Source organism: Delphinus delphis, chromosome 9 (assembly GCF_949987515.2).
Source record: "Delphinus delphis chromosome 9, mDelDel1.2, whole genome shotgun sequence".
NCBI lineage: Eukaryota > Metazoa > Chordata > Mammalia > Artiodactyla > Delphinidae > Delphinus > Delphinus delphis.
In genome coordinates this window covers 106,869,696-106,884,481 of record NC_082691.1, presented here as the reverse complement: position 1 = coordinate 106,884,481, position 14,786 = coordinate 106,869,696, and the positions used below count along the sequence as shown (strand labels likewise).

At 47.1% G+C, this 14,786-nt stretch overlaps 1 protein-coding gene across 2 annotated transcripts in view; it reads left to right on the top strand.

The window, feature by feature from the left end:
- Nucleotides 1–14,786, top strand: part of VIPR2 (vasoactive intestinal peptide receptor 2) — a 68,151-nt gene that overhangs the window by 45,151 nt on the left and 8,214 nt on the right. For both annotated transcript variants that reach the window (XM_060021212.1, XM_060021214.1), the window contains one exon: nucleotides 10,312–10,453. In XM_060021212.1, coding sequence (XP_059877195.1) covers nucleotides 10,312–10,453 — 142 coding nt within the window. The remainder of the gene's footprint in view (nucleotides 1–10,311; nucleotides 10,454–14,786) is intronic.

The window sequence follows — 14,786 nt, the reverse complement described above, 5'->3', positions numbered from 1 at the left end:
GTACTGACCATGGATAAGAATGCAGTTCAGGGGCTTCCCTGGTGGCGCGGTGGTTGGGAGTCTGCCTGCCGATGCAGGGGACACGGGTTCGTGCCCCGGTCCGGGAAGATCCCACATGCCGCGGAGCGGCTGGGCCCGTGAGCCATGGCCGCTGAGCCATGGCCGCTGAGCCTGTGCGTCTGAAGCCTGTGCTCCGCAATGGGAGAGGCCGCAACAGTGAGAGGACCGCGTACCGCAAAAAAAAAAAAAAAAAAAAAAAAAAGAATGCAGCTCAACTGTTATTTACTAAACAGCAATATGCAAATGCTCTGAAAATACAGAGGCACCCTGGCCTTCCCCTCCCACTCAGAAGCACCCACATCTGGGCCTCACAGTGGGTGCTGTGTTAAGAGACACTGTCATTTGTTCAGGAGCATGAGGACAGGTTCAAATCCTGGGTCAGTCTCTTAGCAGCTGTGTGACCTTGGACAAATTGCTTAACCTCTCTGTGCGTCTACATGGAGGCTGATGGAGCCTACATGGCATGTGGGAGGTGCTCTCTGAACGGCGCCTGTTTTTCCCCTGCTCCTGGACCCTCCTAGGTCTGTGCTAGGTCTCTGGGAGTTAATGACAGACGTTGTGTGGCTGGTGGTCAGGGTTCAAGGATGGAGGTCGACGCTTCTATCTGGGAAAAGGTTCTAGTTTTTAGGATTAAATCTGTGTCTTAAGCATCAATAGCCTTAAGTAAAATGGGTGATATCCAGCTTATTTCAACAGGGTTTTGATCACCTGTCAAAAAATAATCTGTAGGGCTTCCCTGGTGGCGCAAGTGGTTGAGAGTCCGCCTGCTGATGCAGGGGACACGGGTTCGTGCCCCGGTCCGGGAAGATCCCACATGCTGCGGAGCGGCTGGGCCCGTGAGCCATGGCCGCTGAGCCTGTGCGTCCGGAGCCTGTGCTCCGCAGCGGGAGAGGCCACAGCAGTGGGAGGTCCGCGTACCACACACACACACAACAACAACAACAAAAATAATAATAATAATAATCTGTAGAGAACAGAGAGCATTATTTGGGGTCTCAGGAATTGCAATTCGAGAAACACAGACTCAGGTGAAGCTGAGAGGGTTCCAGGGAAGAGAAGGAGTCGGGGCTTGTAAAGGCAAGAGCCGCAGCTTGTTGAAGTTGTCTGGCAAGAGCTAGGATTGGCTCTTATGCAGAAGGAAATGTTGTCCTTAAGGGACAGGCTGCCACAAGGTGCTCAGGGGGTGGGGTCTGATATGTCCCTGAGTTTCTGGAACACTGTGCAGACCTTCTGGACGCCTCGTCAGGACAGTGAGTGGTCAGAGCTCAGATCCCGTCTGGCTGAGACGTGGTGGCCTCACTTCCTTGCGGCCTCTGGCTCCATCTGGAGGTTCTCTTGGCAACACCAACTCCGCTTTTATTTTCCTCCCACACACCACATATCTTATTTCCCTTTGCTAAAGTATAGTTCAAATGTTAGCCGGTCTTCATATAAAATCAGTGATATAACAAATGGAGTGTTTTTAGAACATTAGGAGGTCCATACTTGGAAGAAAACTGACTGAGTGGAGGTGATGGAGCAGGTAGCGGAGATCTCAGCAGACGTTAAGTGGCGCTCCTCTAGTTTCAGGCATCTCGGCTGTGTGAGGTAGTTGATAATTCTCAGAAAGAATGAGGCAATGCCTTTAACCCAGAACTGCACTTTGAAAAGTGTGGGGAAGACCTATAATATTTTATATGATAAAAAAAGTTCTTAAAAAAACACTGGTATTATATTAATATTTGTTCTGCTATCTTCTGCATTTTATTGTACATTTTTAAATCTTGAAATTGTTAAATATAAAAAAGAAAGGAAACATTTAGGGAGGTAAGCCAGCACAGGGTAACTTGAATTAGAAAATTTTCAGTTTGTTTTGAAGAGCTCCCATGTTGAGCAATCCATATTCTTGACAGCAGTTTCCCTCAGGTTTGCACTTCATGATGTATTTAACAACTAGCCGGCAACAGCATTCTGGAATTATTGCAAATACGGTCATGATCCATTAAGAGAGTCTCCAATGCTTTTATGCACATCACGGTCTTCTTTACATGGACATCATTCTTCAGCTGCAGGTGACACTTCTTAGTTAGAAAAAGGATGTGTCTGCATTGGCTGTCATTCTGCTGGTTCAGTGTGCAATGATCCCAGGAAAAAGTGCCCAGAGCCCAGGGATGGAGTACAGTCCCAGGCTCTGCCTTCAACTCAGGCACCCTTCCCACTTCCATCTGCTGATGCCACCTCCCTGGAGAGCTGAGAGACTGAGTTAATTCTAAAATCCATGTTATAAAAATAACACGCTCCATTGTCATGGTGATTACACCCAGGAAACGGAATTCTTTGCAGTCATCGAACATTTATTCTCCAAAATATAGCCCATAAGCTACGAAAGCATCAAGCAACCATGTTCTTTTTTTTTTAACATCTTAATTGGAGTATAATTGCTTTACAATGTTGTGTTAGTTTCTGCTGTAAAACAAAGTGAATCAGCTATACGTAGACATATATCCCCATATCCCCTCCCTCTTGCGTCTCCCTCCCACCCATCTAGGTGGTCACAAAGCATCAAGCTGATCTCCCTGTGCTATGCGGCTGCTTCCCACTAGCTATCTATTTTACATTTGGTAGTGTATATATGTCCATGCCACGCTCTCACTTCATCCCAGCTTACCCTTACCCCTCCCCGCATCCTCAAGTCCATTCTCTAGGTCTGTGTCTTTATTCCTGTCCTGCCCCTGAGTTCTTCAGAACTTTTTTTTTTTTTAGATTCCATATATGTGTGTTAGCATATGGTATTTTTCTTTCTGCCTTACTTCACTCTGTATGACAGACTCTAGGTCCATCCACCTCACTACAAACAACTCAATTTCGTTCCTTTTTATGGCTGAGTAATATTCCATTGTATATATGTGCCACATCTTCTTTATCCATTCATTTGTCATGGACACTTAGGTTCTTACTTTACAGTGGAGAAATGGAACATCTCATTTCTTCATCTCTTTCTTTCCCAAAGGGCATGCAGACTTGGGTATCAAACGCGGGGCCTGGTTCTGTGTGGGAGTCATGGGCGGTCACTGTTGCTGGCATCCTCGAGTGTGGCCTGTGGTCCAGGCACTGACGAGGCAGCCCCGGTCCTCACAGGCCCGGGAATAGCAGCAGTAATTGCTAACACGCTGTGCCATGCATTTCATAGGGGCTTGTTAATTGGGTCCTTACGACACCTCCACCAGGTAAGTGCTCTCACGTCCCAGCTTTACCAGTTAGAGGAGGAGGCCTCGGAGGTGCCATGTGTCCCAGGCTGCTGAGCGGATGAGCGCAGGGCCCCGATCCACCACCACCTTCACCCCGTTCGCCTTCGGGAGTCCATTCATGCCACCATCGGGGGGCGGATTCCAGCCTGGCTCATCTGGAGACACACTTTCAGTTACATCCGTCATCCGTTAGATCAGTACCTGGAAGTGAAACTTTAAATGTGTGGTGAAGGCGTCGCTGAGAGACCCGGCAACGTGACTCGTTTGGACAGCTTGCTGACCTGGGGGGGCTGTGCTCACCTGGGGGACAGCAACAAACCCCAGCCCCGCTCAGTGGAGAGACATGGGGAGAGGGAAAGGGAAGAGGAGTGGAGAAAAGAAGAAAAGAAAGAAAAGGGTTTGGAGAGATGAGAGCTCCCAGCACGAGGAGCACACGAGGCCGAGGCAGCGTCGAGCCTGCAGCCGTCGGACCACAGCGCAGGGTCACTGAGCTTCAGAACTGCTCCTGTGTCGTATTTAATGTCGTCATTACCGAGGTCTGGGGTCACGCTGAATACACAGAAATGGACTTTTCTGAGTGAAGTGTGCATGCAGGGACGTGGGCAGGGCTCCACATGCAGCGTGGTGCTTGTCCCCAGGGAGCACAGCGCCCAGGTCGCCATCCAGCACGGTTAGCACCAGGAGCCGATCTCCAGGCCGCTGCGTGTCCGTCACCACCCACTTCCCAGAAGGTGACCGCTATTCAGAGTTCTGACACCACGCACTGCTTTTGCCTATTTTAGGATCTTACAGAAGGAACGCCCCAGTCTCCCCAGTTCAGCGTTTTGCAGGGAGGTTCTTCCGAATTGTTGCGTGCAGTTATCCTGTTCTTTTTTATTGCTGTTTGAAGATAACACAACTCATTTCTTTGTTCAGTGTCCACGGAGACGTGGGTGCCTCTCGGTTTGGGGCGACCACAAGCAGGGCTGCTGTGGACATTCTTGTGAGTTCTCTCCTGCACGCGCGTACACAGTTCTTCAGATGTGCGTGTGTGTGTGCACACTTATATTTATATTCATGTTTACTTTACGTTCATATGTCTCTCCTGTCGTAGGCCATGCACAGGTGTAGTCCCTCCAGGTACTGCACGTGCCCACCTGCCTTGCGGAGACGCTTTCCACTCCACCTCCCCCCCCCATTGTCTATAGTAATATAGAATTGTGTTTTTAATGTGCATTTCCCTGGTGAATAATGATATCATGTGTTTGGAAACTTTTTTCCTGCAGGACCATTTCAAGTGTTTGCTCATTTTTCTATTCAGCTGTCTGTCTTTTTTTAAGTTAATTTTTAGGAGTCCTGTGAGAGCAGCCTTTCGTCAGATATGGGTATCACAGATTTTATCTCTAGCACTGTGGTTCGACTTTACACCCCCCTAATGAGTCTTTTGATCAGCGAAAGTTCTTCATTTTAATGAAGCCTATTGACCATCTGTCTTGATAGTCAGAGCTTCCTGGGCCTGTTTAAAATATCTCTGGCATGTTCTTCTTTGTTATCATCTAGAAATTTTTATTATTTTAACTTCTCATGTACAGGTTTATGATCCACTGGTGATTTATTTTTGTGTATGGTGTGAGGTAGGGGTTAAGGTCATTCGCTTTCTCTGTATTCAGTTTCTCCAGGACCATTACCTGGAAAGCCCACCTGTGCCAGTGCGTTGCAAAGGCATCTTTGTGACTGTGTATCAAGGGACTGGATGCCCTGCTCTGTCCTATTTCCCTCTTTATCTATCACGTGCCGTTTTTACATTGCTGTCATTGCTGTGCCTTTGTAATAAGCCCTGACTTCCAGCAGTGTAAATCTGTCAGCTCTTCTTTCTCACTAGGAAGAGGTTGGTCATCTGCACTTACATGTGAATTGTTTTAATCAGCTTGTCAGTAGCCATTAAAAAAACTCTCCTGGGATTTCATTTTGGATTGCATTGAATCTGTAGATCAGCTTGGATAGACTGGACATCTTTACAGTTTTTAATCATCCAACCAGTGATTATAGTAGATCCTTCCATTGGTTTGGGCCTTCTTAATTTCTTTCAATAATATTCTGTGGTTCTCTGAGTAAACATCATGGACGTCTTTTGATAGTCATGCTGAGGTATTTGTTTATGCTGTCGTATATATTTGTGTACACATAATGTTTAGAAAAGGAATTGACATTGATATATTGATCTTGCTTCAGCAGACTTGCCAAACGTATTTATGAATTTTATAATTATTCTGTAAACTCATCTGGATTCTTCTTATATGCAGCTCAAGTTTTTGTGAAGCACAGTATGAATAGAAGTGATGATAGAGGACCACCTTTTCTTATTTCTGAGCTCAGAGTGAAAGTTCTCAATATTTCACTTGTAAGCGTGACGTTTGCTGCAGATACTTTGAAGATACTCTTTACCAGATTAAGAGCATTCCTTTCAATTCCCAGTTTTCTGAGTTTTTAATCACAAATGGATGCTGAATTTATGATGATTTTTCTGCGTATATTGAGACGAGCAGATGGTTTTTATCATTTGTTCATTTAATGTGAAAAAATACATAGGTAGATTTTCTGATATTAAATCTACCTTTCGTTCCTAAAATTAACCCTAGTTGGTTGTGATATATTATCCTTTTACTATATAACTGGGTTTAGTTTACGAGTGTCTTGTTGAGGATTTTTGTGTCTACAGTCATGAATTTGATATAATTTTCCTTTCTCGTAAGATAGGCTTTGATATGACAGTTGTGTTTGTCCATAGGTGAATAATAAAGTGCCCCCTTTCCTATCCTGTGGAATGATGTGGGTTAGATAAGGTGCTATTTCTTCCGTAGCATTTGTGGAATTCACCAGTGAAGCCATCTGGGCAGAGAGCTGTCATGTGGGAAGGTTTTCTTTTAAGGTTCAAGTTTTTAAAACAGACATATGACAATTCAGATTCTCTGTTTCTCCTATGTTAGTTATAAGTTGTATTTTTCAAGGAATCTATTCATTTCACCTACATTTCTATATCTCTTATTATATTTTTCACGTATGTAAAAGCTATACTTATATCTCCTTTCTCATTCCTGGTATTGGTCATTTTTATTTTCCTTCTTTGTATCTTGATGAATCTTACTGTATAAAGCTTTATCAGTTTTATCAGTGTTTTCCAAGAACCAACTTTGGACTTTAATTTTCTCCCCTGTATGCTTATTCATTAATTGACTGGCTTGTGCGCTTATCTTTATTGGTTCCTTCCCTCTGTGTTCTCTGGCTTCTATGTGGCAGCTTTTTTTAGCTTAAGTTAGGTGTATGTTCAGCCTTCCTTTGTTTAAAATGCGTTTATTTATACCTACGCATTTCCCTCTCAGACCTGCTTTAGTTCCATCTTTTACATTTAAATATGTGTTTTCCATTATCATTGAGTTCTAATTTTTCTAAACTCTTTTTTTAAATTATTTTTTAACTCATAGGCTACAGAAAACTATAGATTAATTTCTAAGCTGAATAGAAAATTAGTAACAAGTTGGATTGTGGCTTAATTCATGGTAATCTGGCTTGATTCATGGTAATCAGAGAGCATACCACATGAATTAAATCCTCTACAATTTGTTGAGACTTGATTTATGACTCAGAATGTGGTCTATTTTAGTAAAAGTTTCATTTTCATTTGAAGACAATATAATTTCCACAGTTATTGGTTTGTATGCTACATATGTCATTTACATAATTTTGATGATCATGTTATTTAAATATTCTAAATTTTACTGTTTGTTTTAACTACTTGTTCTATCAGTTACTGACAGACATGTATTTAAATTTCCAACTATAATTGTGGACTTGTCTATTTCTTCTTTTATTTCTTTCACTGTTTGCTTTATATATTTTAAGGTTATGTTATTAGGGGCATACCCATTTAATGTTTTATTTTCCTATTAAACTGTCCATGTTTAGTAATGTCCCTTGATTTTAAAAAATCTCCTCTTATATTAATGTAGTTATATTAGCTTTCTTTATTTGATATTTGCAAGATATATTTTCTGTGCTTTTACTTTGAACTTCCCTGTTTTATATTTAATTTGAGTGTTTTACAAGCTCCATTTATTTTTTTTACAAGCTCCATTTAATTGAGATTTGCTTTTTATTTCCAGTCTATTTTTATTTTTACATACAGTATTTTACACTCACATTTAGACTAGTTACTGACAACTTGGAGTTTTAATCCGTCTTCTATCTCTTTGCTTTCAATTGTCTCAGCTGCTTCATTGCTCCTGCACTCACTTCGTGTTTCTTTTTAAATTGTCAAGTATTTTTATTATTCCAATTTTCCCCTTTCAGATTGTTAGTTATATATTCTATTATTCTTCTGGTTTTCACCCCATATTAACAACATGCATCCTTGTCTCATAGGTGTTAACCTCCAGTTACTATTTTTACTGCTTCCCAGTCAACTCAAGACTTCATAGCATTTTATAAGTACCACAAGGCATGATTACGGTTGTTGTCTGGAAGTCAGCGTTTATTTTCATTTGCCTGTCTGTCTGTCCTGGTGCTCTTCATTCCTCCTTCAATTTTCATGTTTCCATCCAGGATCACTTTCCTCCTGCCTGAAGATCTCCTTTTAGTGTTTCCTTCGGCACAGGCCTCCCAGGAGTGAATTCTCATGATTTTTGATTGCCTGAGATCATCTTAATTTTGCCTTTTTTTTTTTTTTGCTGTACGCGGGCCTCTCACTGCTGTGGCCTCTCTCGTCGCGGAGCACAGGCTCCGGGCCCGGCCGCTCCACGGCATGTGGGATCTTCCCAGACCAGGGCACGAACCCGCGTCCCCTGCGTCGGCAGGCAAACTCCCGACCGCTGCGCCACCAGGGAAGCCCTGCCTTCATGTCTGAGGATGTTCTTGATAGTATTGCATTTTTTGTGGGCAGTTGTTTTCTTTCCTCACATTAAAGATGTGCATCATTAGTTCTTTTGAAAAAGTCAGCTGCCGGTCTCACCATTATTCCACTGAAGGATGAGTCTTTCTCTGGGTGCTTTGAAGACTTTTTTCTTTGTCTTTGGTTTTTAGCAGTTATACTATCATGGGCTCTAGTGTGGTTTTCTTTGTAATCCTCCTTCTTGGAGTTAGTGGAATTTCTTTAATCTGTTATTTATCAATTTCAAAAATTCTTGGCTGGTATCTCTTCAAACATTGCTTCTACTTTATCCTCTCTCCTCTCCTTCTGAAGCTCCATTTTCAAGTATGTTTAACATTTTCATCATTTCCTATTTCTTTATATTTTACATTATTTTGTTTCTCTCTATTTTCGTCTAGACATATTCTACTGATCTATTTTCCAACTTATAATACTCTGATTTACAGTGTCTACTCTAATGTTAGACCCAGCTATTTAATTCTTAATTTCAGGGTTTTTTTTTTAAGTTTTCAATTTTCCATCTGATTTTTACAATTAATTCCATCCTCTAATAAGGTTCTCCATATCTTCACCAATTTTCTTGGCTATATTAATCAGAGTAATTTTACAGTCCATGTCTTAAAATGCCAGCGTCTGGATCTCCTTCTGTTCTCTGTTTATTTTTGTTTTTGTTTTTTCCTTTTTAACTGTATTTGATCACTTGGTACTGTTTATAGCATACTTATTAATTTACTGAAATTACATATAATTAAATTGTAGAGACTTTAGATGATCTCTTACTACAGAGAGGATTTAATTTTTCTAGCAACATGGGCAGACCAGCCTGAGCCAGGCAGGGATTGAGTTGACTTGAGGCTGTATTTCAGGCTCTGTGAAGGCTTTTTTGTCATTATTCCTACGTCATAGCCTTTTAGGGGTTTCAGATGAAGGCCTGGGAATCTTTCTACTCATCCAACACATGAACACCTTAGGAAATGGAAAAAGGAAAGGAAAACCTCAGTAGATAACTGCGTGCTGAATTTTGGGCTCTCTGTGTTTTCCTTTTCTCCAGAATCATTGCTCCTGGAGTCTGTTAACTTGAAAGCCCTTAACTTCCTTTGTTGTCCATTCCGTCCAGTGACGATGTTACAAGCTCTGGGCCCCTGTTCTCTAACTGGCTGCTGTGCCCTGAGACATAGGTTAACCAACAGCCCAGGAGACAAGAGGAGGTGGGTGCCCAAAGAGCCCCAGTGCCTCCCTCCTCACCAGCACCCTGTCCTTCGAGTCCTAGCTGCTTCCGCTGCTCTCCAAGTAGATAATTTTTTAAATCACATTGACCCCCTAGTGGGAGGGAAGTCAGATAAGCTTCCCTTCGTAGCCACAGGTGGAAGTCTATTTTAGTATACATTTTTTAATGTTCTTCAAAAATTGTAAACTTTACTTAACCCTAAAGAGTTAATGATTAACAATGTTGGAAGTGCATCTGTGTGGGACAGCTTGTTTCTTAAAGACTCCAGACAATTAAAAGTCAGAGTTAAAGCAAGTATCCAATTAAGTCTTCTCCAAAGCAGAATTTAAGTGTTGTAAAATAACTATAAACAAAATGTTCTGAGCATTTTTTAGAGAAGCAAAATATCACATAAAGTTAAGTTCAGAGACAGGTCCTTTGATGTGGGTCTTACCGGAAATTTGCTGCAAAGATGGGTGGTCTGCACATCTGTGAAGTGGGGGCATGCCACCGCAGGCTCGACTGAGCACGGCTTTGCTTTATACTTTTATGCTGAACTCCTGTTTCTAGGACTCTGATCTAAGGTGCTAAGTCAGAAATAAGGGAAAAGGTTTATGCACAAAAATATTTATCATAATGCAAAGCTGTAAACATCTTAAATATACAATAAGGAATAGTTAAATAAATGATTAACTTCCATAAAAAAGAAGCCTTAAGATTAAAGCCACACAGGCAACTATGAAAGTGTGCCCCAAATCAGTGTTTGATTATCTATTTCCTCCCCCTTCCCATCCCCCTCCAATTCCCCTCCAATTCCCTTCTGTCCCCATCCATGCCTCCCCCTCTCCCCCATCACCCTCTCCCCGCCATTCTACTCCCCTCTCCCCTCCCACCACCGCCTCCCCCCTCCGCAGGAAGCTGCATTGCACCAGGAACTACATCCACCTGAACCTGTTCCTCTCCTTCATCCTGCGGGCCATCTCGGTGTTGGTCAAGGACGACGTTCTGTACTCCAGCTCAGGGACTCTGCACTGCCCCGACCAGCCGTCCTCCTGGGTAAGGCTGTCCCTGTGGGCGGGGTCCTCTCATGGGGGGCAGGTGCCTGTGTGAACTCCAGCTCCACCGAACTCCCTCCCCACCGCCCATCCCTTTACTCCAACCCCACTTGGCATCGGGAAGAAGTCCCAGAGCCGGTGGTCCCCGTCAGGGCGCGGGAGCGGGCCTGAGCTCGGAGCAGGCCCACGGTGGCCAGAGACACAAGGTGGGCACGTGGGCACTGCCCGGTGGGAGGTCACGGCCGGAGTGCTGACCCCAGGCAGAGCCGGCCTCCCAAGAGGCCGCTGCCCCGAAGCACCAGCGGCAGCTCGAGCCGGATGTTCCTGGCACGGGTGGGCACGCACGACGCCGTTTTCTCCGCACACGTCCGGGATTCTGAGCAGTAGATGCTTCCCCTGACTGCTGGGTGGAAATCACCTGCGCGATGAGTGCGTCCCCGCAGCACCTGCTGGGAGCGCAGTGCGCGCCCGTGACCCGCGGGCCCAGCTCTTTGCAAGAGGATGAATCACCTTAACTGTTAGTTTCTGCAGTGCAGGCTTGGCTTGTGGTGGACATCAGTGGGCCTTTAAGGCATAGTTGAGTTTAGTGCGTTTATATTGAGCTCCTCTGAGATCAAGTCCTTCTACCCAGTCTTCCGACACCCAGTCGCACCCTCCACCTGGGTTCTACACGGCACCCTAGTCCTGGTCACAGCTCTTCCACACTAGCCGGAATGCTGTTCTCCACCCGCCTCCCAAGCGGATGGATTCATGTGCTGGCACCCTTGCTCTGGACTGAGCAGATTTGAGTCAATGTCGTTTTAACATAGTAAAGCCTTTATCACACCGAAGATCTTCAGCTGCTTCTTAGGTCTGCAGGTGCAATAAATACCAATATACTCCTGGGATAATCTTGACCAGGAGGCATGTGGACTGAATATAACAAAGAAATTAGCAACAAGATCCGCCACCTGGCCAGTCCCAGCCGCAGGTGGAAGTGCGGCCCCTGGGCTCTCGTGCCTAGATCGAGCCTCCGCTGCACAGCTGGGGGTGCACCCGCAGGCCTGGAGCAGGGGTGCCTGGCTGTCCTCCCGCTGAGGAGCCTTCGGTCCCGTCTCTGTGTCTCAAAGCTCTGCTCGAAGCAGCGCTCCGTACTTAGCTCTTCATTAAAGGACGTAGTGACCCTGACGGGCCCACAGACAGCAGGCCCTGGAGCGGTGCTCTCAGCTTTCTCCTGCTGTGTAGACGGAGGATCTGGCTGAGGGACGGGCAGCAACGGGGACCTGGGTGTCCCTGCCCTGAGTCCCACCTGCCTAGGGGTAAGCTAGGAGGCCCTGGGCTCTGCAGTGAGGCTGACGCATCTGAACAGGGATGCACCCGGCCCAAAGCTGAATGCTGACCAGCTGCTTGCTGTCCCGGGTGGGTCGGGGGGAGGCGGAGAGCCAGAGACAAGGGCTGGAGGCTGGGCTGGGGGTCTGCACATTGCAGAGGGTCCTGGGCCCACTGAGCTGCCATGTAGGCCCACAGCCCGGGCCAGAATGGCAGAGGGGGCAGGAGAAGGGGAAGTGAGAAGAGCCCATCAACACTCACAGGTGCACAAGTGCACACACACGCAGAACACATGCACACAGAGGTGCACAGGCACGCAGAAACGCACAGGCATGCGTACGCTCACACAGAGACACAGGCGCACAGACCCAGGCACACACACACCCTTCAGACTCTGTCCCATCACGAGTTTGGCTCCGTCCCTGGAAAGACGGCTCCAAAGGAAGGGGCTTTGCATGGTGCTGGGGGAGCCCATGTCCTCAAGTGTGGAGCAGCTGTGGACACAGGACGAGTGAAACTGCACACGTGGACATCACCACGCCATCGCCTCTGCCACTCACTGCGCACTGAGGGCTCCAGGCATGAGACCCACAGAGGCACCAAGGCCCATATCCCCAGCCCTGCAGCTGTCATCTTCACATGTTTAAACAAAATATCCTGTTGACTTGCTCTTAGCCAGCACCTGAAGATGCTGTAAGTCTTCCCAGCACTCTAGGGAAATGCCGTCTGGCCCCGTAGAGCCTGAGAGGACACGTATCTCCAGCTGTGACACCTGATTTTGCCTTTGACAACCCTCGTGGTAGGTGCTGTTTTCTCGTCCTTTTCAAGGAGTTGGGCCTCAAAGAAGCCAGTGTCTTTATTGGATCAAAACATGGGCCAGGAGACAGAACCCCTGCCTCCGTCCCCACCTAGGCCAGCCCGCACATGTGTGGGCACCTCGTTCTCTGCACTTGTTGGTCTGGGTTTGATCTAAACCTGTGGAAACCGTGCTCCAGTCTAGAGAAAATGAGCGCCCAGAGGGCCACCTGAAGCTGACCGTCAGGACCCCCACGGACAGTGGAGATCGGCCCCCTGGACATCTGGCCGTGTGCAGTGACGGAGGCTCTGAGACAGGGGACGGGGCTGGCTGAGACCCTGCTGGGGTCTGTGTGGGGCGCTGTCCCGGCCGCATGGCCGTCGGCCTCTCCACGCCAAAGAAGACGAGGTCAGCCGACAGCCCGTCAACCCCCAAAACCTCCTGTCCTCAGAGTGTGTTGATGGTGGATGAGCAACAGGAAAGAAATGCAGACATGGCATTTTAAACATTTTATCAAGAAAATGGAATTGGAATCATCTTAAACACGCTGTGTCCTCTTTCCTCCTCCAACAGGATATCCTGGAAATCCTCTGAGTCTAGCGGTGTCTCAGGGTCTGCTTTGAATCTACCGTGCAGGTGTGACGTAATCTGCACGACACCCTGTTTTTGTATCTTCTGTCCCCACAAGCGTCAGTGTACGTGTATCTTCGTGCACCAGTGCTCTCACCTCGGTCAGGTGGGTCTGGAGAGAGACTGGAGGGACCAAAGGGCACATGTGTTTACACTGCGACAGATAGTGCTAGACAGCTTTCCAAAGGCAGAGATGCCACGGGTGCTACGGATGCTGCGTGTGCAGGACGTGCCCTCTGCGCCGGCCAGCAGGGCTCACCACAGGTTCCCTCCACCCGTGGGTGTGGAGCTCTTCCCTCCTCGACACCCAGCACGCGCCTCTGTCACTGTCCCAACGAGGTCTTGGGTCGCTTCTCCTGTCTCCACAGCAGTGTTGTCACGTGCGTCTTTCCACTTACGGCGGCCCAGCCCCGATGTCCAGTGGGCCGCCTCCACATGCAGACCCCCTCCCCGCCCTCAGCATCAGTAAACCGTAACCACCTTAGAAAGAGACGGAACCACACTCCACTTAGGCAAGAGAGACCTGGTGCGAGGTCAGGGGCTGGAGCGTCCTGGAGAGGATGGAGCCGCTGTGAGTCCAAGCGCCTCATGACCCCGGGGAGCCAGCTGAGAGGCTGCCGTGCATTGCCTGCAACTCTGTCCACCCCATACACGTGTATGAGTGTGTCCACATATATGGAAGTACATCCACCCATCATCCACGTACACATATTAGGGAAGGCGGCTGCAAAGATACAGAAGAAGGATAGAAGTGAAAGTACTGTTCTTGTTTTCAGCTCACTTATATAAGCTTAGTGATTGAAAGCCTCAATTTCATGTTTGCTCATGACGTGGAAATACCTGATATGTTTACTTATATGAAGGTCTGAGAGATTAAAAATGCATTTACTTTATGTAATACATAATTTTTCCCTTTCAAAACTCCTGGGGAAATAATGTATTTGGTGGGTTTCTTGTTTATTCCTTTATTTTTCCATCTCTTGTTAAGAGTGCACAGTGAGGAAGAACAGAGGAGAAAAAGTGGAAGTGAGTGGAGGGTAAGGATGCAGCGAGGAGAGGGGATGCAGGGAGGAGAGGAGGATGCAGGGAGGAGGGGGATGCAGGGAGGAGAGGAGGATGCAGGGAGGAGGGGGATGCAGGAGGAGAGGAGGATGCAGGGAGGAGAGGAGGATGCAGGGAGGAGGGGGATGCAGGGAGGAGAGGAGGATGCAGGAGGAGAGGGGGATGCAGGGAGGAGAGGAGGATGCAGGGAGGAGAGGGGGATGCAGGGTGGATGAGGATGCAGGGAGGAGACGGGGATGCAGGGAGGAGGGGGATGCAGGGAGGAGAGGAGGATGCAGGGAGGAGGGGGGATGCAGGAGGAGAGGGGATGCAGGGTGGATGAGGATGCAGGGAGGAGAGCGGATGCAGGGAGGAGAGGAGGATGCAGGAGGAGAGGGGGATGCAGGGAGGAGGGGGATGCAGGGAGGAGGGGGGTCAGGAGGAAGGAGAGGGAGGTCAGCCAAGCGTGCCAGGCCCCACATGGTCACTCTCAAAGTTACATGTCACCCTCAGGGACACTGTGCATCTGCCTGGGCCCCATGCTACCCTCCAGCGAGTT